Below are 24,794 nucleotides of genomic sequence, written 5' to 3' on the forward strand. Positions count from 1 at the left end.
TCAAACATGAAAGTAGCCTGTGTTTGTGATACTAATCATGCTGAGGAAGACCAGTGCCTACTTTCTGTGGTAGCAAGTTGACCCATTAACCTGTGAGCCCTCCCCACAGACATCCCAACTGATTCTATTGGCAACCTTTTCCCTTTTATTTTCCTCTTCTTCCCCTTCCTGAAGCCCAAAGACACCCATGAGTCTTCATTTTATATGTAGAGAAAAGTGTATAAATTAGACAGTGTTATACCATGATGAGGCAACTAGATGGTACAGTAGATAGAATGCCAGGCCTAGAGTCAGGAAGATCTAAATTCAAATCCTACCTTAGACACTTACTGGCTGAATGATTCTGAGCAAGTCACTGAAACCTGTTTGCTTCAGTTTCTTCATCTATAAAATGAACTGGAGAAGAAAATGGTAAACCTCTCCAGTAGGTTTGCCAAGAAAACCCCAAATGGGGTCACTAAGATTATATACATTGAAACATCAAAAATCTTAAGATTAACTCTTGTGACCTTTGACAAGTCACTTAACTACCTTAGTTTTCTCAACTATAAAATACAGATTATAATAATAGTACTCACCTCCCAGGGTTGTTATAAGAATCAAATGAGATAAGAATTGTACACAATAACCAGGACATGGTAGGCACTATATAAACGTTAGCTATGTTGATTATCATGACTGAGACTTCTCCTTCCCTTGTTAAAGATGGAGGAGTGTGCTGAACCTAGCACTAGAAAAAACTGGGCTCAGATTTTTGCCATTCACTTACTTGACATGGGTAAATAACTTTAATTCCTCTCAGACTCATTTTCTTCATTTGTAGAATGGGAGTAATACAGGAGGGTGGGTATGTTTGAAAGCCTTCTGTAATACTTAGCTATTCTTGGATGAGTAAACAGAAACAAAGCTCAAAAAAATGTGCTCCCCCCCGTCCCCCCATTTCTGGACCTCTTTTCCTTATTTCTGGTTCTTCTCATGCATGGAATGCTCTCCTCCCTCACCAAGGCCTATAGGCTTCTTCCAAGACTCAATTCAGATTTTACCTCCTTCAAGGGACTTTTTCCCTATCCCCTCCCACCTTTAGTGCCTTTCCTCTATATGACTGCTCCTCCACATAGTGTATAAGAATCTGTTCTGTGTATGTAAGTGCTTGCCAATTTTTTCCTTCATTAGAATGCTACCTCCATGTTTACCTTTCTTTGTTTCCACTGGGATTATCACAACTGGGACAAAGTAAACATTTAATGAATACTTTTAGAATGACGGTCTTTCCCCCTCTCCCTGGGCCTCCATTGCTAGCAACTTGTACTATCACTTTATTAACTGGCTCCATTCCGTCAGGGAAGAAGCATTCATTTAGAAGCCTTTCAGTTCCAAACTCCAACATAGCTCAAGGTCTGGTCATTGGTCTGGAGAGAAATTCCCCTCCTCCCCCATTCCCATACCCTTTGGGATATTTGCCATCAAAAGTCCCATCCTGAAACCTGTCTAACCATCAAGGCTGTCTATAAGCCCTGGCACAGACTTTCCATGAGTCAGTGTCATGAATACCACAAAGGTGAGGGCAAAGCCCAGATAAAAAGAACACAAGCCAAGGCTTTCTCTTCTCTCCTGCTTCCCCTTCCATTCTGTACTTTATTTAAAAACTTGAGTGCGAAGGACTTTCTTATATTTGGCACCCAATGAACAGCTAGCCTGGTTGGTTATCAAGGTCATCTGTGGTGCCTTTGAGGCAAGCCAGTCTCATAGGGGATAAAGATCTCCCCTGAAGGCAGAAACATATTTTTGAGGAGAATAAGAAAGGCCAAAGCTCATCAACTGACTTCGGGTGTGTCAGCTTCTTCCAAACCCCTTGGGCCTTCCTGTGGAAAGATATAAGCAGACTAGATTCACGGAGACATTTTATTTTATTTTGTGGATGAGAAGGGACCCACTGATATTAGCTAAGAGAAGAAAGAGGTCATGTTCCATTTTACGACTTTGCCCAGACTGTAAGGTCTAATTAATAATGATGACAATGGTGATAACTTAGGATTTATAAAAGTTTGCAGAATGATTTATAAATGTTATATCATTTTATCCTTATAATAACACTATTCTATTGTAACAATGCTATTCTCATACAGCTTGGTTACACAGTAGATGGCTGAAACTGGAATCAGATTGACCTGAGTTTAAATTTGGCCTTAGACACTTAATAACTGGGTGATCCCAGGCAAGTCCCTTAACTTCTGCCTCAGTTTTCCTCATCTGTCTAGTGAGGAAAATAAGAACACTTATCTCCCAGTCTTGTTTCGAGGATAAAATGAGATATTTGTAAATTCCTTTACAAATATTGAAGTGCAATATACATGCTAGTTATAATTATTATTGGGCAGTTAGATGGCACAGTGGATAGAGTGCCAGGTCTGAACTCAGGTCACCTCAAATCTGATATCAGAGTGTGATTGTAGGCAAGTCCCTTAGCCCTGTGTGTCACAGTTTCCTCATCTGTAAAATGAACTGGAGAAGGAATTGGCAAACTGCTCTGGTATCTTTGCCAAGAAAATCCCAAATAGGGTCAAAAAGAGTTGGACACAACCGGACAACCATAATATAATAATTATTATTATTCCCATTTTACAGGTGAGGAAACTAAGATAGATAGAAGATAGATAGATAGATAAATGACTTGTTTAGGACCACAGAGTTAAGATCTTCTCAGGTCTTCTTGATTCCAGATTCAGTGTTCTATATACTTCCAGAATAGGAGTTAGGTAATTTTGGTTTTATTCCAGGTACCTCCACTTGATCCTACTTTTGGGCAAGTCATTTCACTTCATTTGGTCTTTAAAATTCCTCATCTAAGAGGAATGCAAATAGCCTGCCTTCCTATCTCTCCAGTTAGGTATTGGTTGGGAAAATACGTGAAAAATATAAAGAAGCACACATACCAAGGTATTATTAATATAAAATAGAAGACATGACTACTAGTCTGGAAAAGTATGAATTACCCAGTGGTCTCCAGCAGTAAGTTGACTTTACCACTTTGAAAACCATTGATAATGGCTCCAGGATCAGGCCAGTGTACTTCAGGGGAAGCACATCCATATTCATTGGAAATGGTAGTGTGGATTGATCATTGAGCTTAGAGTCAATTCCAATTCTGACTCATACACCTAATAGCCTTTTTTTTCTTTTGGAAAAAGTATTTTTTTTTTTTTTTTTTTTAGTATTTGCAAGGCAGTGGGGTTAAGTGGCTTGCCCAAGGCCACACAGCTAGGTAATTATTAAGTGTCTGAGACCAGATTTGAACCCAGGTACTCCTGACTCCAAGGCCGGTGCTTTATCCACTATGCCACCTAGCCGCCCCTGTATTTTGTTTTTTTCAATTACATCTAAAAATAGTTTCAACATTCATTTTTGTAAGATTTTGAATTTCAAATTTTTTCTCTCTTCTTCTTTCCTTTTACTCCTTCCCAAGAAAGCAAGCAATCTGATATAGGTTATCCATGTGCAATCAGGTAAACTTCTTTTCTACATTAGTTAGGTTGTGAAAAACAAAACAGAACAAAAGAGGAAAGCCACAAAAAAGCAAAAAAGTAAAAAAAGTGAAAATTGTAGACTTCAATCTATGTTCAGACTTCATAGTTCTTTCACTGGATGTGGATAGCATTTTCCATTATTAGTCTTGGAATTGACTTGGATCATTGTATTGCTGATAAGAGCTAAGTCTATCTATATGTACCATGTTCTCTTGGTTCTGCTCACTTTATTCAGCACCAGTTCATGTAAATCTAGGTTTTCTGAAATTTGCCTGCTCATTTCTTATAGCACAATAGTATTCAATTATATAATCATATATCACAACTTTAACTATTTCCCAGTTGATAGATATTCCTTCAATTTCCAATTCTTTGCCACCACAAAATATTTGTATACATTTAAAACAATTCTGAGGTATCGCCTCACACTTATCAGATTGACTAATGTGACTAAAAAGGATAATGGTAAATATTGGAGAAGATATAGGAAGATGTTGGTTCTTTTCCCTTTTTATCATCTCTTTGGGATACAGACCTAGTTGTGTTATTGCTAGATCGGAGTAGGTACAGTTTTATTGCCCTTTGGGCATAGTCTCAGATTGCTTTGAAGAATGGTTGGATCAGTTCACAGTTTCACCAAGAAGGCATTAGTGTCCCAGTTTTCCCACTTTCCCATCATTTATCACATTAGTGTTTTAGAATTATTTTAATTTGAATTTCTCTCATCAAGTGCGATTTAGAGCACTTTTTTATATGCCTATAGATAGCTTTGATTTCTTCATCTGAAAACTGTCCATTCATATCCTTTGGTAGTCAATTCTATCAATTTGACTCAGTTCTTCATATATTTGAGAGATAAGGGCTTTATCAGAAATACTTACTATAAAAATTGTTACCCATCATTCTACTTTCCTTCTAATCTAGGTTACATTGGTTTTTTTCATTTAATGTAATCAAAATTATCCATTTTGCATTTTATAATATTCTCTTATTTCTTGTTGATAGTCTATTCTTCCCTTCTCCATGGATCTGATAGATAAACTAGTCCTTGCGCTCCTAATTTGCTTATGGAGTCACTTTTTATGTCTAAATCACATACCTATTTTGAATTTATCTTGGTATAAGATATGGGATGTTGATCTATGCCTAGTTTCTGCCATACTATTTTCCAGTTGCCCCAGCAGTTTTTGTCAAATAGTTCTTATCCCAGAAGTTGGAGTTTTTGGATTTCTCAAACAGTAGATTTCTTTAAGCATTTACTACTGTATCTTGTGCACCTAATCTATTCTGCTGATCTACCACTTTATTTCTTAGTACCAAATATTTTGATGATTGCCACTTTGAAATATGGATTTATATCTGGTATAGCTAGGCCACCTTTCTTTGCATTACTTTTTCATCAATTTCATTGATATTCTTGACCTTTTGTTTTTCCAGTTGAATTTTGTTATTATTTTTTCTAGCTCTATAAAATGATTTTTGGTAGTGTGATTGATATGGTACTGAATAAGTAAATTAATTTAGGTAAAAGTGTCATTTTTATTATATTAGCTCAGTCTACCCATAAGCAATTGATATTTTTCCAATTGTTTAGATTTGACTTTGTGTGAAGTGTTTTCTAATTGTGTTTGTATAGTTTTTGTATTTGTCTTAGTAAGTAGACTTCCAAATATTTTATATTGTTTACAATTATTTTAAATAGAATTTCTCTATCTTTTGCTGAATTTTTCTAGTGATATTTAGAAATGCTGATTTTATATGGGTTTAGTTTATATCTCACAACTTTGCTAAAATTGTTAATTATTTCAAGTAGTTTTGTAGTATATTCTCTAGGCTATTCTACATTTACCATCATATCATCTTAAGAGAGTGATAATTTTGTTTCCTTATTGCCTGGTCCAATTCCTTTAGTTTCCTTTTACTTTCTTATAGCTGAAACTAATATTTCTAGTACAATATTAAATAGTAATGGCAATAATGGGAAACCTTTTTTCACCCCTAATCTTATTGGGAAGGCTTCTAGCTTATATCTATTACAAATAATGCATGTTAATGATTTAGATAGATACTGTTTATCATTTTAAGGAAAATTCCATTTATTCCTTTGCTCATTAGTGTTTTTAATAGGAATGGATACTTTATCAAAAGCCTTTTCTGCATTTATTTAGATAATCATATGACTTCTATTGGTTTTGTATTGACATAGTCAATTGTGCTAATAATTTTCTGAATATTGAACCAACCCTGCATTTCTGTATAAATCCCATTAGGTAATAATATATTATCCTGGTGAGAAATTGCCATTATCTCTTTGCTGATATTTTATTTACAATTTTTGTATTGAGATTAATTAGGGAAATTGGAATATAATTTTCTTTCTTTCTTTGGACTCTTCTTGATTTAGGTATCAGCATCATAATTGTGTCATAAAAGGAATTTGGTAGAATTCCATCTATTTTTCTAAATAGTTTATATATTAGAATTAATTAATCATTAAATGTTTAGAATTAATTATTAATAAAATGTTTGGTAGAATTCACTTTTAATCCATCTGACCCACTGATGGCTTCTTCAATTGCTTTTTCTAAAATGGAGTTATTTAAATATTTTATTTCCTTTTCTATTAATCTGGGTAATTTATATTTTTGTAAATATTTATCCATTTCACTTAAGTTGTCAGATTTATTGGCATACTGTTGGACAAAATAACTCCTAATTATTACTTTAAGTTTCTCTTCATTGAAGGTGAATTCACCTTTTCATTTTTGATACTGGTAATTTGGTTTTTTTCTCTCTTTTAAAATGAAATTAACCAAAGATTTAGCTATTTTATTCTCCCCCCATAAAACCAGTTTTATTAGTTAAATACCTTTCTTATTTTCCATTTTATTAATTTCTCCTTTGATTTTAAGAATTTCTAATTTGATATTTAATTAGGAATTTTTAATTTGTTCTTTTTCCAGTTATTAATTTGTTCTTTTCCAGTTATTTTAATTGAATATTCAATTTATTCATGATTTGTACATTTCTTTTATGACAATGCAGGGCATATAAGTATTCTTAGACTCATGAACAAGGTTGGGAAAGTGGGAGTGTCAAGGATTGGGCTATTCATGTATCCTAGTTGTTAGTGAGGAAGAAGGTGGAACCAGAGAATCAAGAACCAATCTGGAGAGTCAAATGGAACATCCTTATGTAGGGGAAACAGGGAAAAAAAATTAAGATTAGAAAATCAGGGGAGGAGAAATGGAAAAAAATTGTGGTTTTGCTTTAGCAAGTCAGTATGATTGCCAGAAGAGAGAAAGAGTAAGATAAAGAAATGAAGAAGAAAGAGGTTGGAACACAGTGGAGACCATTTGGGGAGAAACATTGCCAGACTAGATAATAAATTCAAAGATGGTTTCTTGCTCTGTGTCATCTATACCTGTTTTAAATTCTCTTTGGAGATATAGGTTTCCCCATAAATTCAATAAGGACAAGAAGGGCTGAGACAAAATAAGCTTCAGCAAAGTTCTCTGTTTTCTGACACCTTCTTACTTGCCTCTTTTTTGGACCTTTGTGTATGGTACCCATCTTCTGTTTTTGGACAGTCATTTCAGTCATGTTTGACTCTTCATGCCCCTCTGGGGTTTTCTTGGCAAAGATTCTGGAATGATTTACCATTTCCTTCTCCAGCTAATTTTACAGATGAGGAAATTAAAGCAAATGAGGGTTAAGTGGCTTTCCTAAAGTCACATAGCTAAGAACTGTCTGAGGCTAGATTTGAACTCAGGAAGCTGAATCTTTATGATTTTAGATCCACTGTACTACCTAGCTGTCCATCCATCTTCTAGGAGCTGACAATTTTTTTTTTAATTTTCTCCTCCCCCATTTCTCCACAGCAGACACCGGTGAGGATGCAGTAAACTGTACCTATAAGGATGAGGATGACTGTGTTGTCAGGTTCCAGTATTATGAAGACTCCAGTGGGAAGTCCATTCTCTATGTGGTGAATGAACCAGGTAAGGATTGGGGGCCTCCCAAACCTAGGATAAGAAGAGTGTTGCTTTCTAGACAACTCCTTCAGCTAATATTCCTATAATGGAGAAGATAAGTAATTTAAGAACTGAAGGTTTCACAAGAAGATGTGATTCTTTCTGAGCATTTAGGTTACAGAACAAGGCATAGAAAGGAAGAAAAGGATGGTCAGTGTAGAAGAAGGCATTAAAAAAATGAATCTTTGACACATTTTGGAGGGTCCTATCAGAAAAGACAAGACTTTGATTTCTTGTCAAATGCAATGTATCTGCTCCCTTAGTTTTTGTTAATGTAGTAATATCTTACTGATGGTTAGTAGTGGCAACCCAATTTGAACCTTTACCTGTTATGATGAGTGGGATCAAGATAATAGAGGTTGACTTGAAATCTACTTACCTGGTCTATCACCAAGTTCTGGTGAGTAATGGTGAGCATTAAAGAGCACTGGATTCAGAATCAGAGAACCTATGTTCATATCTTATCTCTGATACTTAGTGTTTGTGGGAACTTGCACAAGTATCTTCCCAGCTCTGGACCTCAGTTTCCTCTTCTGTAAAATAAGGAGAATATACTAGATGATTTTTAAAGTCCCATCTCATTTTCCTCTTCTGTGATCCTAAGTATTATCTTTATTTTATTTTACTTTATTATAAATATATTTTTTTCCTTTGAATTTGTTTTATTTTGCATATTGCCTCAAAGTTGCAGAGAACTCATAAAAGACATATCCTCTGTTTTCAGTGTATTCACAAGTCATTGGAAATCTAACAAGTCTCGGAATAGCTATAGGTATAATAAATCATCTAGCCTTATAGAAAGGGGAAAAAAGAGGGAATAGGGATGGAGACTCCTTCACTTATACATTGATTCATTCAACAAATATTTATTGTGAGAAGGGTAGGAAAAGTGCTTTGTGCTTTTAAAACACTGTATAAATGCTAGGTTTCATTATTTAACTAATCATAGTTTGCATAGGAATAGGGGATAGAAAGGAAAAAATGAAAATTCTGCCTCCAAGGAAGCATCTGAATTGAAGGGACCCATCTCTCTCTCCTCTGGGGTGTTTTATAATTTAAAAGTTATTTAACCTATCTGGACCTGGGAAAAAGACAGTCAGATAGTGCAGTGGATAGAGCACTGGAGTTGGAGTCAGGATATATCTGAGTTCATATCTGACCTCAGATACTGTGTGATCCTAGGCAAGTCACTTAACCTCTGCCTCAGTTTCCTTATCTATCAAATGGGGCAATAACACCTCCCTTCCAGAATTGTTGTGATAATAAAGTAAGATAATTGTAAATTGATTTGCAAAATTTAAAGTGCTATAGAAATGTTGTGGTGGTTATTATTATTAAAACAGATAGTCAGGGCGGCTAGGTGGCGCAGTGGATAGAGCACTGGCCCTGGAGTCAGGAGTTCCTGAGTTCAAATCCAGCCTCAGACACTTAATAATTACCTAGCTGTGTGGCCTTGGGCAAGCTACTTAACCCCATTTACCTTGAAAAATCCTAACAACAAAACAAAACAAAACAAAAACAAAAACAAAAAACCCAGATAGTCATGTTCTAAATTTCTAAAGAGAAGGGATCTGGAAGTGGTCCTCTGGGGGGGGGGTGCATAGGATCTTTGAATTACAGGGAATAGTTAGCTCATCAAAGGAGAAGAGAAGGTATCCTTGGGAGCAAGGATCAAGAAGGTACAGGTGAGTCGCTATAGGAAAGGATGCCACCTAAGCGTTAGTTTTGTTTCTCCTCCTCTGTGATCCAAGGTTATTGAATCCTCAGCATTGTCTAGAAGCATCTCCCAGGGCCTTTGCTTCTTTCCTGGAGGCCTGAGAAGAGGGAAGGTAGAGGGAGGCAGCTCATGATATTCTTTGGTGAATCATGTCCTGTGGGGACATAGTTATATATAGTTATATAGTTATGGGAAAGAAAAGGTGGAAAAAGTGTTTGAGGAGAGACAGGAGAGAAGAGATTCATCTTATTCTGATTCCAGACATAGATACCTGGACACATTAGGTCTTCAGGTCTGTCAGCATTATCTTAGGAAAACTACTTCATCCCCTTTAAGCCTCAGTCTCATCATTTTGTATACTAGTAATAATGATGGTGTAAATGAGAGATTAGAATGCTTGTAATTCTTACCTCATGAGACAAAATCTTAAAAGACTATCTGACACTAGTTACTGCTATTTCCACACACACATATAAATCATAAACTTCTAGGAATTTCCAGATGTTTCCCACTCCTCCTCCTGCCTCTTTTTTATCCTGGAGACATAATAGCTCATGACTTTGGACATCACAGCATTTCTTCCTATACAGACATACACATATAAACACACACATATGTATGTATAAATATAGAATACATTTATATAATTATATGTATATGTAGGTCTTTGCATATATTCACAAACATATACACATGTGAATATAAATACACACTATAACATAGAATAGAAATAACATGTTTATATTTTATGTGTATATGCATGCTATATATGTATATACACATAAATCAAATATAGGATGTATTTATATTTTATATGTATATTCATACACATGTATTTGTATATAAAATATAAAATGTAATATCTATTTTGTATATATGTATTCTATTCATACATGCATGCATGCATGTGTGTATATATATAAATATATATGTATATATATATTTATATATATACTGTTTTTAACCTAATGATTCTTCAGTGTTCTATGTCAACATCTATCAGCCATTGATACTTCATGCCCTGAAACCACTTTCCTTTCTAGTAAGATTCAGAAGTGAGAGAAATGTTTATTTTCCTTACAAAAACAAGTGGTTGGATAACACTTCTGACACTTCTCTGGAAATACCTTGGATCCCCATGTGGGACTCCTAATTTAAAAACCCTGCACTTTCATTCCTGTCTGCTCTCAATTCCCACCTTTGAACCATATCCAGGGTCTCCAGACCCAGTGTCCATGAGTGGAGATAAGCAGTTAGGGACCTCAGGGGTGGGGAAAGACTTGCTTCTTTTAAGTTTCTTCAGGGGCTCTGTCAATAAGCTGAGTGCTAATATTAAGGATGGGTAGTAAGGATGAAAAATAGGGGCAGATTTTGAGCATGGACTTTAGATCCTCTTTGCCTTAAGGGTTACCCTCTCTTTCATATAGAGCAACCAGGTGGCAAAGTGAACAGAATACTAAGCCTAGAGTCAGGAAGACTCATCTTCCTGAGTTCAAATTGACCTCAGACACTTATTAACTGTGTGATACTGGACAAGTCATCTAACTCAGTTTGCCTCAGTTTCTTCATCTGTAAAATGATCTAGAGAAGGAAATGGCAAACTACTCTAGTATCTTTGCCAAGAAAACTCAAAATGGGATCACAAAGAAATGAGCATGACTGCAAGAATTGAATGATGACAAGATTTCTTTATCTCTTAACTTTGCTCCATGCTCAAACTCTAGATTCTTAAAGCTGGAGAATTATCTTAAGACATCATTTGGTCTAGCTCCTTGCAGGTAAATGCTTAAACAATTCAGGACAACTTTTTCAAGGTCAACTTCCATTCTGCCTCAATCTCAACTGCCAGACTAGCATCTGGGGGTACTTAGTTATAGGGTCTGAGCTGCTGGCTTCTCCTTCTTCCACTATAGAATTCAAAATGACTTTTCCCTAGAAAAAACAGAGGCTCTAGATCCTAGAAACCAGACATCAGAAACTTACAGCTTTCCCCAAGGGACTCCTTTAAGTATAGTCAGAGTCTGGTGGGACAGAAAATAGCCAGACCAGGTTTGTTTTTCTTGTACAGTGTGTTGGAGTATGGGTAGAGAGGCGGTAGGAAGGAGGGGAGAACACAAGGGGGAAAAGTAGGTATGTTTCTCCTTTCAGATATTACCAAACCCACATATATGTGTGGGTGTGCATAATAGTTTTCATTTTTATAAAACTTTACAAAATATGTTACATATGTTATCTCACTTAATATATTTGTATATATACACACTTATGTATGCATTTGAGCATATAGATATAGCATAATCAGTTATTAAATAGGTCTGGGCTTATCAAGATATCTCAGAACTCAACACAGTTTCCCTTATATCTACTCATAGGGGTGGAGTATAATTATTTGGGGTTAGAGATTGGTGGGGGGAGGGCAGGAAGAGCTGGTGGTTATGATAAAATGTTTAGGAAGAACCCAAGCAGCACTGATGATCATTCTGCTGAGCAAAGAGTTGGTTTATCAATCAATCATCAATATGACTTAAGATCCTAGGACTCATGCAGGTACTGGAACTATAGATAATGAGTAAGGGAGTTTTCACCCTGGAAGTTCTTAGGTTTCCTTGAGAGGACACAGTATTATAAATGAGTACATGCAGGCTAAATACAAAGTGAGTAGCCAGGTAGTAGCTGGGTACTTAATAACTAGAGAAATTAGGAAGAATTATTGAAGAGAATGGTATATGAGCTGAGGCCTTTAAGGAAGGAGTTCTAAGGGATTGAGGTAAAGCAGGGAGAGCATTCCAGGAATGGGTCCTGGAAGGGGTAAAGCCACACAGGTGGGAGATCCAATGACATACGCAGGAGTAATAAGCCAGAACAGCTTGGAGAGAGTGTATAGTGCTTGAGTAATGATTAATGACTTGTTGTTATTCAGTTATTTCAGTCATATCTGAGTCTTTGTAACCCCATTTGGGGTTTTCTTGGCAAAGACACTGGAGCAGTTTGCCATTTCCTTCTCCAGCTTTTTTTATAGATGATGAACTGGAGGCAAATGAACTGGAGGCAAATGAGGATTAAGTGACTTTCCCAAGATCACACACCCAGTGTCTGAGGTTAGATTTAAACCCAGAAAGTTGAGTTTTCCTGACTTCAGAACCAGTACTCCATCTACTGTACTATCTAGCTGCTCACCCATCTTCTAGGAGCTGGCAATCTTTTCTTTTTCCCTCCATCTCCATCTCCCCACAGCAGACAGCGTGAGGATGCCCAATACTCTATCCACTGTGCCACCTAGCTGTCTGAATAATAATAGCTAGTATTTTTTTTGCCTACTATGTGCCAGATATCATGGTAGAACTTTACAATTATTATCTCAGTTGATCCTCATAGTAACCCTAGAAAGTAGATACTATTTTTAATGTTTATTTTACAATTGAGGAAGCTGAGGCAGTTAGAAGTCAAATGACTTGACCAAGTCCATACATCTAATAATATGTGAGAATGGATTTGACCCCAGATCTTCCAGACTCCATCTTTAGTACTCTATCTATTGTACTACCTAGCTGACCAGGCTTATATAAATCTGGAAAAGTAGTCTTTAATCAGATTGTGAAGGGTTTTTGAAAGTCAAACATGGGAGTTTATATTTTGTTATCAGGTCAAAGGGGAATCACTGAAGCTTCTTGAGCGTGGATGTGGTGTAGTGTGACACAAGCTAGTTTGTGCAGTGGATAGGGTCCTGGACTTAGAATCAGGAAAGATTCATTTTCATAAGTTCAAATCTGGCCTCAGATACTTCCTAGCTTTGTGACTCTGGGCAAGTTACTTCTCCTTATTTGCCTGTTTTCTCATCTGTAAAAAAATAAACTGCAGAAGGAAATGGCAAACCACTGCATATCCTTGCCAAGAAAACTACTGAAATGGGATCATGAAGAGTCAACTATGACTGAAATGATTCAACAACAACAGTAACAAACTTTAGGAAAATCACTTGGGCAGTCATGAGGACTATAGATTGGAACCTGGTTATGGGAGACCACTAAAGGTAGTATAATTATCCAGAGGAGCTGTAATGAGGACCTGGATTAGGGTGGTTGTGGTATGAGATAGAATATTTTAGATTGGGCAGTTGATTTGATATGGGGATGGGAGGATGGAAGAGTCAAGGATAACTCTTGGCTTATGAACCTAGTGTCTTTGAGAATGGTTATGGCATGCTCAGAAACAGAGAAGTTAAGAAGAAATTATAGGGGGGAAAATAATGAGCTCCTTTGTGGGACATATTGATTTCCCTGATATCTAGATGAACTTGTAAACTTACAGACAGTTGGAGGAGACACAGAATTGGAGCTCAGGAGAGATATAAGATTGGAAGACATTGTTTATCAGTAAGTAATTTGTTTATCCATAGTAGTTGATTTATCTATCAAGAGAGAGTGTAATGAGAGAGGAGAGGATTTAACATTGGAATCCTATCCCTTACAACTGGGTAAAATTCCATGGAGTCATTAGTTCTAGCCTCTTTGGTCATTTGAATAACTTTAGGATAATTGATTTCTTTTCTATTTCTCCTCCTCTTCCTTGTTTTCCTCTTCTTCTTCCTCCTCCTTTCCCTTCTTTCTTCTTCCTTTTGTTCTTCCTGTTCTTATTTTTTTCCTTTTCCTCCTTCTCTTCCTCCTCTTTCTTTTTCCTCATTCTACTCCCCCTTCTCTACATCTCTTTGTCCATCTCTCTCTCTCTCTCTCTCTCTCTCTCTCTCTCTCTCTCTCTCTCTCTCTCTCTCTCTCTCTCTCTCTCTCTCTCTCTCTCTCTCTCTCTCTCTCTGAATTTGAAAAAAATACCAAATAAATTGAGCATTTTTTACATACCATAGTAGAACGGGGCGGGGGGGGGGAGGATTGTACACAAAATTATAAATCTCTATTATATACAACTTGCTTTCATTTTAAGTATATGTAATGGGACTTCCTCCCAAGTTTTGGGCAGTTTTATGTGTTGTTGCTGAGTATATGGAGGAAACTGTTACTTCTGGTTAACTGATAGACTGGTGAGTCCAAGACATGTGGTCTTAGTGATGTGGTCTACCTCTGAGTTGCAGACATGTGAAAAGTCATCTCCTATGTCTGTGGCCTGGAGAACTGTCAAAATCCTTCTTTCATGACAACCTTCTTGGAGGTTCTTTCTTTAAATGATTTTCCCAAAGAATTTGAGGAACTAACTAAGCAAGTCCCTTTTGACAGATATGTAGCTTTAAGCTCTGCATTCTCTCATCCAACCAGAAGTTGCATGTCCCTCTATTTACACATCAAGTTACAAAATTACCACGGGCTTAGATAGAGGATCCATACATATACATATAATAAATTCAATATATAGCTTCTAAAGTTGTCCTCTGAATTTATTTTTGGCCTTCCTTTTTTGCATTAAATTTTTTTTTTTTTTTGCATTTTAAAATGCTCCAATGACCCTCTTTTCTTTTTCCTTTTGTTTATTTCTCCTTGAAGATTTCTATCTTGGGTAGAAACTGAGTAGAGGCCTCTCTTGGGAATTGACTCCAGTGTTTTATTATCCTAATAGCTAAGAAGTTCTTTAATTTCCAATTTAAATCCCTCCTATTTTAATCTCAGTTCTCTCTCTCTCTCTCTCTCTCTCTCTCTCTCTCTCTCTCTCTCGTGCTCTTTTTCTTTTTTCCCAGCAGATTGTCCCAAAGGCCCTGATATCCTGGTGGTCCTGCTCTCAGTGATGGGAGCTATATTGCTCATTGGCCTGGCCACTTTGCTCATCTGGAAGCTTCTAATCACTATCCATGACCGAAGAGAGTTTGCCAAATTTGAAGAAGAGAGAGCCAGAGCCAAGTGGGATACAGTGAGTGGAGTGGACTGGGCTGGGCTGAGTTGGACTGAGCATGGGGAAACTCTAGAATTTATCCTTTTAGAAATAGTAATAGAGGGGGCGGCTAGGTGGCGTAGTAGATAAAGCACTGGCCTTGGAGTCAGGAGTACCTGGGTTCAAATCCAGTCTCAGACACTTAATAATTACCTAGCTGTGTGGTCTTGGGCAAGCCACTTAACCCCCATTTGCCTTGCAAAAAAAAAAAACCCTAAAAAAAATAGTAATAGACTGGTATTGCACTATATATAACTTTCTCTTCCTCTTCTTGTGCTCCCAACCCAAATGTTATGAAATGAAGAGAGTCATAGCTTAGATATCTAGGAAAATGGAGAGAAGGTTGTCTTCATTAAAGTCTTCAGTTATCTATCATGTCATACTTGCAGGCTAGAGAAGCATCAAAGGGTTTATTGTGAGAGACATTTTTCTGTTCTTTCTGCAGGCCAACAACCCACTGTATAAAGAAGCCACATCCACCTTTACCAATATCACCTACCGTGGGAACTCATAATGGGACCCTTGCCATCAGAGAAATCAAGGATTGTGGGTGTTTCCTACACCATGTTTACAGAGCATTGTATGGATGTTGTAGGATCCAGGAGCATGGAAAGTGGCTGGGAGGGGGAGAGCATGAAAGATGCGTGAGAGATGTGTGTCTCACTCTGGACATGTCCATGTATATTTGAGGGTATTGTGTGTGTGTGTGTGTGTGTATGTGTGTGTGTGTGTGTGTGTGTATGTGTGTATGTATGTGTTTGTGTATAATTTAACATTTCTGAGGGAAATACCTCAACCAGTTGTTTTTTTTGGGGGGGGCACTTACTTCAGGGACCTTTTTTTTTTTTTTTCATTTAGCTCTCCCTGGCAGAGCATTTGGGCTTCATTACCTCAGTGAGAAACCATCTCACCTCATATGAGCCAGATTCCCTGAGAAGTAAAGCAGGAATGTGGCTAAGTCTGGGGTTGGGGAGGTGAGAAGGATAAAGCAGAGCAAGTCCTGGCTCTACCATCACGAGTAGCCTGTAGCTCCTGGAATCTGGGACCTTCGGTAGAAATTGTTGGGTTTTATTCCCTGTCACCTCAATGTGTGTGTGTGTGTGTGTGTGTGTGTGTGTGTGTGTGTGTGTGGCGACTTGGCTCCATTTCCATTGTTTTCTTCTCAGGTTGAATGAAGGAAAAGCCAGGGAGCAGAGCTACACACTGGGTTTTGTTTCTCTGGGTTAATTCTGCAGGGCTGTCTGGTGCTCTCACTCAATAGGGCTGATAGCTTATGTCTATTGTTCTTTCTCTCTGCCATTTTCCTTAAAGGGGATCCTGATCCTTCAGCATATACAGAAGTTAGGGTAGCTGAGGTAACTGGTGGGAAAAAAAATTTGAACTGATTTAGAGTGTCCAAGTATATAATAACATGGTCCTCTCAAAATCTACTTTTCTGAGGCCATCCTTCCTGTCCTTGTACCATTTAATCTACTTCCCACTATAACTGCCATGAGAAATTTGCATTGTTCCACAGAATGAACCCACAGACAATTTTATTCATCCTTGTTATTTCAGGGTAAGCAAAAGCAATTCCTCTTTCAGGAAGGTGATGGAATGAGAGCCAGAAGACTGGGCACTGACCCTCAAATGGTTTTGTTCACTCTCCATGGTCCCACTCTGTTTCTCTGCAAAATGTGTCCATACATTGGGTCTAATCACATTGACCTCATCTCATGGAGGTGTTATAAGAGACCATACTTATGACCCTCTAAAGCTGATAAGCAAGAGGGGCAGGAGTAGAATGATGAAACTGAAGAGGAGTATAATGACAAAGGCATGAGATTTAATATCAGGGCTTGGGTTTGAATCCTAGCTCTGCCACTTTTTAAACCTGTTTGACCTTCAGCAAGTCATTTAAATTCTGTGCTTCTGTTTCCTCATTTGTAAAATGAGGGGATTGGATGGCATGACATCTAAGATTCCTTTTAGCTTTAAATCTTTGAGCCTATTAACCTGTGTGGTTATTTTTATATGTGGCCTGAGTGTCCCCATTTTAGCTCAGTGACTAATCCAGAGGCCACAAAATATGTGGCTCTGTCACTTTCCTTTTTATATTACTCAGAACCTACAGGAAACACTTGTAATTCAAAGGAAATTTTTAGTGGTTTTTGGTTGTTGTTGAATTTCTAATTCTACTTGGAGAGTAGGAATAAGGAGATGAAAACACCTACATTATATTCTGCATTGATCTGTTTTTCTTCAAGTACTTTCCACCATTCAGACTGGTGGAGACTGAGACTGGAGAACTGTGTTGATTACTGGTCAATGTCTTAAGAAGAGTATTGACAAATTGTAGTCTATCTGTAGGAGGGTGATCAGGGTTCTGAAGAACCAATATGTACAACACTTGAAGGAACTTGGAAAGTTTAGTCTCCCAAAAAGAAGATTTAGGAGAGAGATAGAATCTATCTCCAAGGTAAGGGGAGTGAAGGAAAGAGAAAGAGAAGGGATCTGGAGAAAAGGGATATTAGAATTTTTCTATATAGTTCCAGAAAAGGAGAACAAGGAAAGGGGAAGGAAATACATTTTTATTAAACATCTACTATGAATCAGTCACCCTACTAAGTCTGTACAAATATTATCTCATTTGATCCTCAAAAGATCCTTCAAAAAAAAAAAGGATCCTCCAAAGATCATAGTATTATGATTTCCATTTTACAATAGAGGAAACTGATGGAAACAGAGATTATGTGACTTGCCTGGGGTTAGTCACAAATTAGCAGGTGTCAGGCCTATGCATGTATTCATTATACTACTAAAACAAATGTAGAATAGAGAGTTAGGAGACCAGGGTTCTAGTTTTAGGCCTGCCACTAATTTATCATTTGGCCTCTTGAAAAGTCACTTTTACTTTTTTTGGTTTGTTTCTTCACATGTTTAATGAAATTATCTCACATGTACTTTTTAGGAGAATGTAAATTTCTTAAGAAGATGGATTTTATCATCTTTTGACTTTATATCCTCAGAGGTACTCAGAGAATATACTATACAAAGTAGGTGCCCAACAAATGAACGTTGAATTGAATTTTTAGTTTTAAAGTTTGGTCCTCTAAGCTGCTGGAGGCTAGACTTTGTCTTAATACAAAAAAGAATTTTTCTAATACTCAAAGCTGTTTTCTAAAACATGAAGTGGGCTTCCTAATGAGATAGTGACCTCCTCATGACTGAAAGTGTTAAAGTTCAAACCCTAAAAGGGGTTTCCCTGCAGGAATACTATCATCCATTCCTGCACTGGACTACAAAGCCTTCATTGTACTTTCCAAGTCTTGAAGCCCTAAGATTTTTAATAGGTACTACTGTTTGTGGCATGCTTAGTTCCATTTTTTTCTGGAGTTACATGTTTTTTTAATCCCCATTCCAGAGGCTCATGAAGAAAGGAGGTCCTGGATTTTTTCTTGGAGAATCAGGGGTACTTTTTGGTTCTAACAATCTTGTTGACATGTTGGAATTTTAGACACACTCAGGCCAAAACCCACTAAGTTTCTTCCTCCTTGGAGGTCTGAGTAAGGTGTGTTGAGGCAAGAAAGTCATCATCCAGATTCAAAGAATTCAGTGGAATACATTAGAAAACTCCCAGGATAGAGAACAGACCTGGGTTTTAGTGATAGCATTGCAACTATGCTGTAGCATATTCTAATGAAACTTGCTGGGTCACCTTGAGCAAAATCCCTTGACCTCCCTGGATCTCAGTTTCTTTATCTCTAAATTGAGGAGGTTGAACTAGATGACTTCAGGTCCTTCCCAATTCTAAGAGGGAGTCAGGCAAGGTCTCGGTTAAATACTAGCCCAGTTATCCTGGACAAATTTCTAGGTGGTTTTTTTTTTTTTTTTTTTTTTTGCAAGGCAAATGGGGTTAAGCGGCTTGCCCAAGGCCACACAGCTAGGTAATTATTAAGTGTCTGAGACCAGATTTGAACTCAGGTACTCCTGACTCCAGGGCTCCTGGACAAATTTCTTACCACCTCCCAGCCTCAGGATACTTATCAGTAAAATAGGGACAGAGTGCCACTCAGAGGGTTGGTGTGAAGATCAGATAACCTGTAAAGCTCTTTGCAAACCTTAAAGCACTAAGCAGATATTAGCTAGTGTTGTGTTCTGTGAATTACAGTGGCAACAAGCAAGCACCATCTGGTTTCTAAAGGATGTTTAGCTTTTGCTCTCTTGGTAGGAGGACTAAAAGATTTGAGTCAATTCAATTCAATTGATCCAGGGATTCAATTCAGTTTGCTCAATTCAAATCTCAACATGTCATGGTTGTTAGGACTAAACAGAATAACATTTTTGAATGTACCAGTTTTTGTTTGATGCACCAAAAGTATAAAGACAAAAAATAAAATGTACCAGTTTTTGTTTGATGCACCAAAATTATAAAGACAAAAAAATAAAATGAAGCAGGCCTTGCCCTCAAGATTCTTACATTCTATTAGAGTATTTTGGTAATAGAAGATATGTTATATGCCAGTTCTCATTTTTTGGAGTCTTAAAGTCCTTTCTGCACCAGCAAATGACAGTCCATGGTACATCAGTGGTTCATCCCTCATGAAATTGTCTAGTCTATTTTATTCACATGCACTTGATTTTTTAAAATCTTTTTCCAGAAGAGCATATCACAGTTGGAGTATGTCTCTGTCCCCAACCATTCAATAGCTGGAATGAACTCTGAAGTTGGGAATAGGAGGAAAGAACAGAACTTTGACCCTACCCTAGAAATGGTGTTTTCCTTCCCAGAACATATGAAGATGATAAGGAGATGGTCCTATACCAAGACCATTTTCTCATCATAGTTTATAAACAATAGCTGTTAGGAACAAGAATGCCTCTGCTATAGAAATGAGAGGCAGCATGCTATACCATAGTGAATGAGCAAACTGGTTTTGGATATAGGAAAGATTTGAATTCAAATCCCATCTCTGACCTTACTTGCTGGGTAACCCTGAGCAAAGCACTTGACCTCTCTGTACCTCAGTTTCCTCATCTGTAAAATGGACCACTAAGATCCCTTCCAACTCTAAATCTTTATTTCTAGTAAATTTCCATTAGACAAGATTGCTTAAAAGGGGAAATTGCATCAAAGGATGAGAAACTGAAACTGGAGTTTTAGTGACAACACTTAGTATGCTGTAGTATATATTCTAGTGACACTTGCTTTGTGACCTTGAGCAAAATCCCTTGATCTCCTTGGATCTCATTTTCATTAGTAGATGACTTTCAAGTCCTTTCCAATTCTAAGTTAAAATATTGTTTCAACCACTAACTAGCTCAGTTACCCTTGGTTGGAGGTAGGAAAGGGAGAGAGTATTCATGAAGACTAAATAAAATTTCCCATGAGATCTGGTCAATGTTTCTGGGATGACTATTGAGTCAAAGGCATGGGCCTAGAAGATCTATATCAATTGCCAATTAGTAGTAATGACCACATCCTAGGATACTTTGAGTCTTTAAAATACTAAAACAGATAGTTCCCCATTGAATTGACTTGTTAGCATCACATAGGCTAAAAATCTCAATTTTATTTTGGTATAGGACACAGACAAGGGGGAGGGGAGGGTTGACCCTGTCTGTGTGTGAGTCATTCAGAGCCTGCAGATAGGAGGTTCTCTGAACATTCCTGGATCCCAGCTGATCTATGCTGCCACATATGGAATCAGTTCTTTACTTCCTAGCTATTCACGGGGCATACACAGCTTCAAGAAATTCCTTTCCGTCAATGTTCTGGTATCTGTTACTCATGTGCTTTCCCTATTTAGCCATCCCTTCTGTCTGAGTCGTGTAACATTGAATTAAAAAGTGCCTTCCAAAAGGAGCTGGCTAAAAGCTGTTTTCAGACTGCTGGTGTTATTTTCCTCTTTTTGGGTGAAGAGAATATATGTCTTTGCCTCACACAGAATTATAATTGTAAAATAAACATCCTGTAGTGATTGTCCTGAAGGCCTGTGGTAAGAGCTGAAGGATTCTGTACTGTCTTTTGAAGCTCTCTCTCTTAATTGAAAGATATTGCCCACAGCCCCCACAGGAAGAGAGACAGACATAGGGACAGAATGCTGTCATAAGCTGACCAGGAAGATTTGGGTTCAAGTCCTAATTCTATGAAAAGTAATCTTTCTCACTATTTTAGATGATTCTTTAAATTCATCAATTGCAGGGAATGTGACTTACTATTTATAGAAGTTCTTCAATGGGAATTGTTTATACAAAGAAATCACAAGTCCAAACTCTCTCTCTCTCTCTCTCTCTCTCTCTCTCTCTCTCTCTATATATATATATATATATATATATATTTAGCTATAGTTATTAATTCATGTCATTTTTGATAGTATAGAAAATTGATTTATTATTCTATTAGCTGGTTACTTGACAAGCAAGTTTACAACAGAAATTATAGGAGTGCAGATAAACATGACTCTGCCACTTATTATCTGTGTGATCTTGGACCAGCCTCAGTTTTCTTTTCTGTAATATTGTGGGTTGTATTAGATGATCATGAAAGTCTCTCTTCCAGAACTAAATCTATTATCCTAAGAGCTGTTTAAATTCTCTTTCTGCCTAAGGACTCTCTTGAATCTCCTATAAGTCTAAAAATTAATTTTCAGTAACCACTGACCCAGTTGTCGAAACATTCTGTATTGTTGCCTGCTTGATACCCAGACAAAAAGCAGTATTGTCCCCTCTTCTACCCTAGTCAAGTCTCCTATTTTAGGTTTCTCTTGAATATGATTAAAAACATACACTTCACTCAAGAACAAAAAAGATTGGGGTCATAGGAAAGAAAAAAGCTATAAGATATTTGGCATTGGCTTAAGGAAGTCTTTATGTTAAAATTCTATGCAAGAAAATGCTCCAATGGTTCTGATTAGATAAAGCATGGAAGCAGGGATTGTCACCATCCTATACTAGGTCACAGTGAGTTTTTCTTCCTTTTCCACTTCTAATTAATTGAAATTAATTAAGCATGTGGTTTTATTAGCCTGAGGGTTTTATAACATGAAACATGATATAGACCTATCCTTCAAGAGTAGAAGCTGTGATATACAATTTTACTGGTTTACTGGGATGCATTTTGTTTCAGTGACTTCCCAATATGACCAGCCAAAATGACTTTCCCTTGTAATAGTTAAACAAAGCAAATTGATAAATGCATTGATCATGCCTGACCATATTCTGGACCTGTAGTACATTATCTCTCTGCTTAGAGGAGAGAAATGTATTTTATTATCAGTACTTTGGAATCAAGATTAGTAGGATAAATATTTTTCAAAAGGACTATATTACTAACCTCAGATAGGAGTATACAAATACCAATTGCACAATGAGTTCTATTTTTGGTGAGTTTTTTTCTCTTCAAGATTCAATAAATTTTGAATATTAGGGTAAAGTTACATGTGTGTGTGTGTGTGTGTGTGTTTGAAGAATGGGGGTGGATGTGGGTGAAAATAGAACTGCATTATACAAATATAATGGAAAAATTCATTAAATCAATTAGGCAATTCTTCCTCACAATAGAGATATCTTAATGCCCATAGTGGTCAATTGTAAGTTCATTTTTCTTTGCCCTTTTCCTTCCTCTTCCTTTTCCCTATCTTGATGAGGCTGGACATGTAAGGGCTTCTCATGGGTTTTATCCCTTTACTAATTGCCATGAGAACTTTGATCTGTCCTATTTCCATCCTGGACCATTTGTATTTCTTCCTTAGGGTACCCAATGGTTCCTTCCCTTACCCTCTGGGAGACTCATCATATTGATGCCAAAAAGGGCAAATAGTCTATTGTGGTTCAGAACTCCTGAGTCCAATCAATTCAAAAGCCCCACCTTCTTGGTCATTGGGATTACTGGTATATACCTTGAAAGTGGCACAAAGTGCCTTCTCAAGTTAGTGATTTAGTAACTATAATTGATTCTCATAAAAGAAAAAAAAAGATCAATATGAACAAAAATGTTTATAACAGTTCTTTTTTGTGCTGGTAAAGAATTGGAAATTAAAGAAATGCCTATCATTTGGAGAATGGCTGAACAAGTTGTGGTATAAAATTATAATGAATTCTGTTGTTTATAAGAATGGATGAATGGGAGAGTTTCAGAAAAAAAAAAGCAAGGAAAACTTATCTCAATTGATATCAAGTGAAATGATTTGAACCAGGAAGACATTGTATACATTGTGTAATAATACAATTCCACAATGAGTTGTGACTCTTAAGCACTTTAATCAATATAGAGATCCAAGATAATTCCACAGGATTCATAATGAAAAATGCTACCTACATTCAGAAAGAGATCTGATGAACTGTATGCAGATTAAAAAAAATTTAAATTTCCTTTTTGTCAACATGGCTAATATGGCAATATGTTTTGCATGACTTCACATATATAATTGATAACATATTCCTTGCTTTCTCAGTGGCTGGAGGAGAGGCTGGCAGGAGGGAGAGAATTTGAAACTCAAAATTTTTTTAAATGAATTTAAAAATAAAGTATATTTTTTAAAAAGTATGAAGACAAGCCACTCTCTCCCCAAAACAAATCATAGCTGATTCACAGTAACTAACACCAATATTGGATATGGTGTGGATGATAAAATATTTCTATTTTTTAAAAATATTCTGTGATTCTTAGCAACACACAGGCCTATCTACTTATATTTTAATAGGGCTAATATTAAAGAAGGTTGCACTCTGTGGAAAGAGGTGGTACAGAAGAGTATAAGCTCAGGAGATTGGAAAAATGTTATTAAAAATTTTAGGGAGTGCATAGGTTGAGATGCTAGGCACTGTGCCAAGAACTTGGGACACATAAAGATGCAAAAGATGCTCTAGGTGGTCATGATTTTTTTTAACATGCCATATTTATCTCTGATTTTGTGGTTTTTCTAAGTAATTCGTATTATCACATTTTATCATATTATCACCTGAAATAATACTCTTGTAAAGACCCATAAATTCTAAGTGCTATATCTAGCTGTATAATATGTTTACATATATGTATATATATATATATATATATACACACATACACATACATATATACATATGTTCTTTATTCTTTGACTTCTGCTGAGATGCTTTGGAAATGTTTTTAGTCTCTTAATTTTCTAGGATGACCCAACACTTGCATCTTCTCCAAGTTTCCATCAATTAAATATCAACAGGTGGTAACAGTAATAGAAATACAGCTACTACAGCAGCACATCCATTACATACAAGATATCAGTCTCTTTATATATGGGATCAAGTTAAAAAAACAGCAAAGAAAGTGACATCAACCCTGTTCCTAAGAACTTAAGAATATTCTGCTGGGGCAAAGGTTTAAGGGATAATACCTGAATAAAGATGAATATACTGTAATGCAAAATGTGATGGAGGAAAAAGACCAGGAAAAATTCTCTAGGAAAATTTATGGTGTTTTTCAGTTCCCCCTCAAATTTTCTAAAGCCATGAAAATGCTATCTTCCCTGCTATTCAGCTTCACTTAAATAAGAGGGTGACAGCTAGAATTCTTTAGGTGAGACCCACAGTTTTAAAGATAATGTGTTTCTATACCTTAGAGCACAATTTTCCAAAATGAAACCAGATCATGAGTATATTATAACAGTAGAAGCTGTTCAATGGCCTAGT

The 24,794-nt window shown here is 36.7% G+C and overlaps 1 protein-coding gene across 2 annotated transcripts in view; it reads left to right on the forward strand.

The window, feature by feature from the left end:
* The window catches only part of ITGB3 (integrin subunit beta 3), an 86,580-nt gene extending 62,481 nt beyond the window's left edge, over positions 1-24,099 (forward strand). The window contains exons 13-15 of one of the 2 annotated variants that reach the window (XM_074224409.1): positions 7,406-7,525; positions 14,959-15,125; positions 15,592-24,099. In XM_074224409.1, the coding sequence (XP_074080510.1) occupies positions 7,406-7,525; positions 14,959-15,125; positions 15,592-15,660 (356 nt within the window). In that variant the 3' untranslated portion in view covers positions 15,661-24,099. The remainder of the gene's footprint in view (positions 1-7,405; positions 7,526-14,958; positions 15,126-15,591) is intronic. The other variant, XM_074224408.1, reaches the window with a different exon arrangement.
* Positions 24,100-24,794: the final 695 nt, after the last annotated feature.

The sequence above is a fragment of the Macrotis lagotis genome, chromosome 2 (genome assembly GCF_037893015.1).
Source record: "Macrotis lagotis isolate mMagLag1 chromosome 2, bilby.v1.9.chrom.fasta, whole genome shotgun sequence".
NCBI classification, from domain to species: domain Eukaryota; kingdom Metazoa; phylum Chordata; class Mammalia; order Peramelemorphia; family Peramelidae; genus Macrotis; species Macrotis lagotis.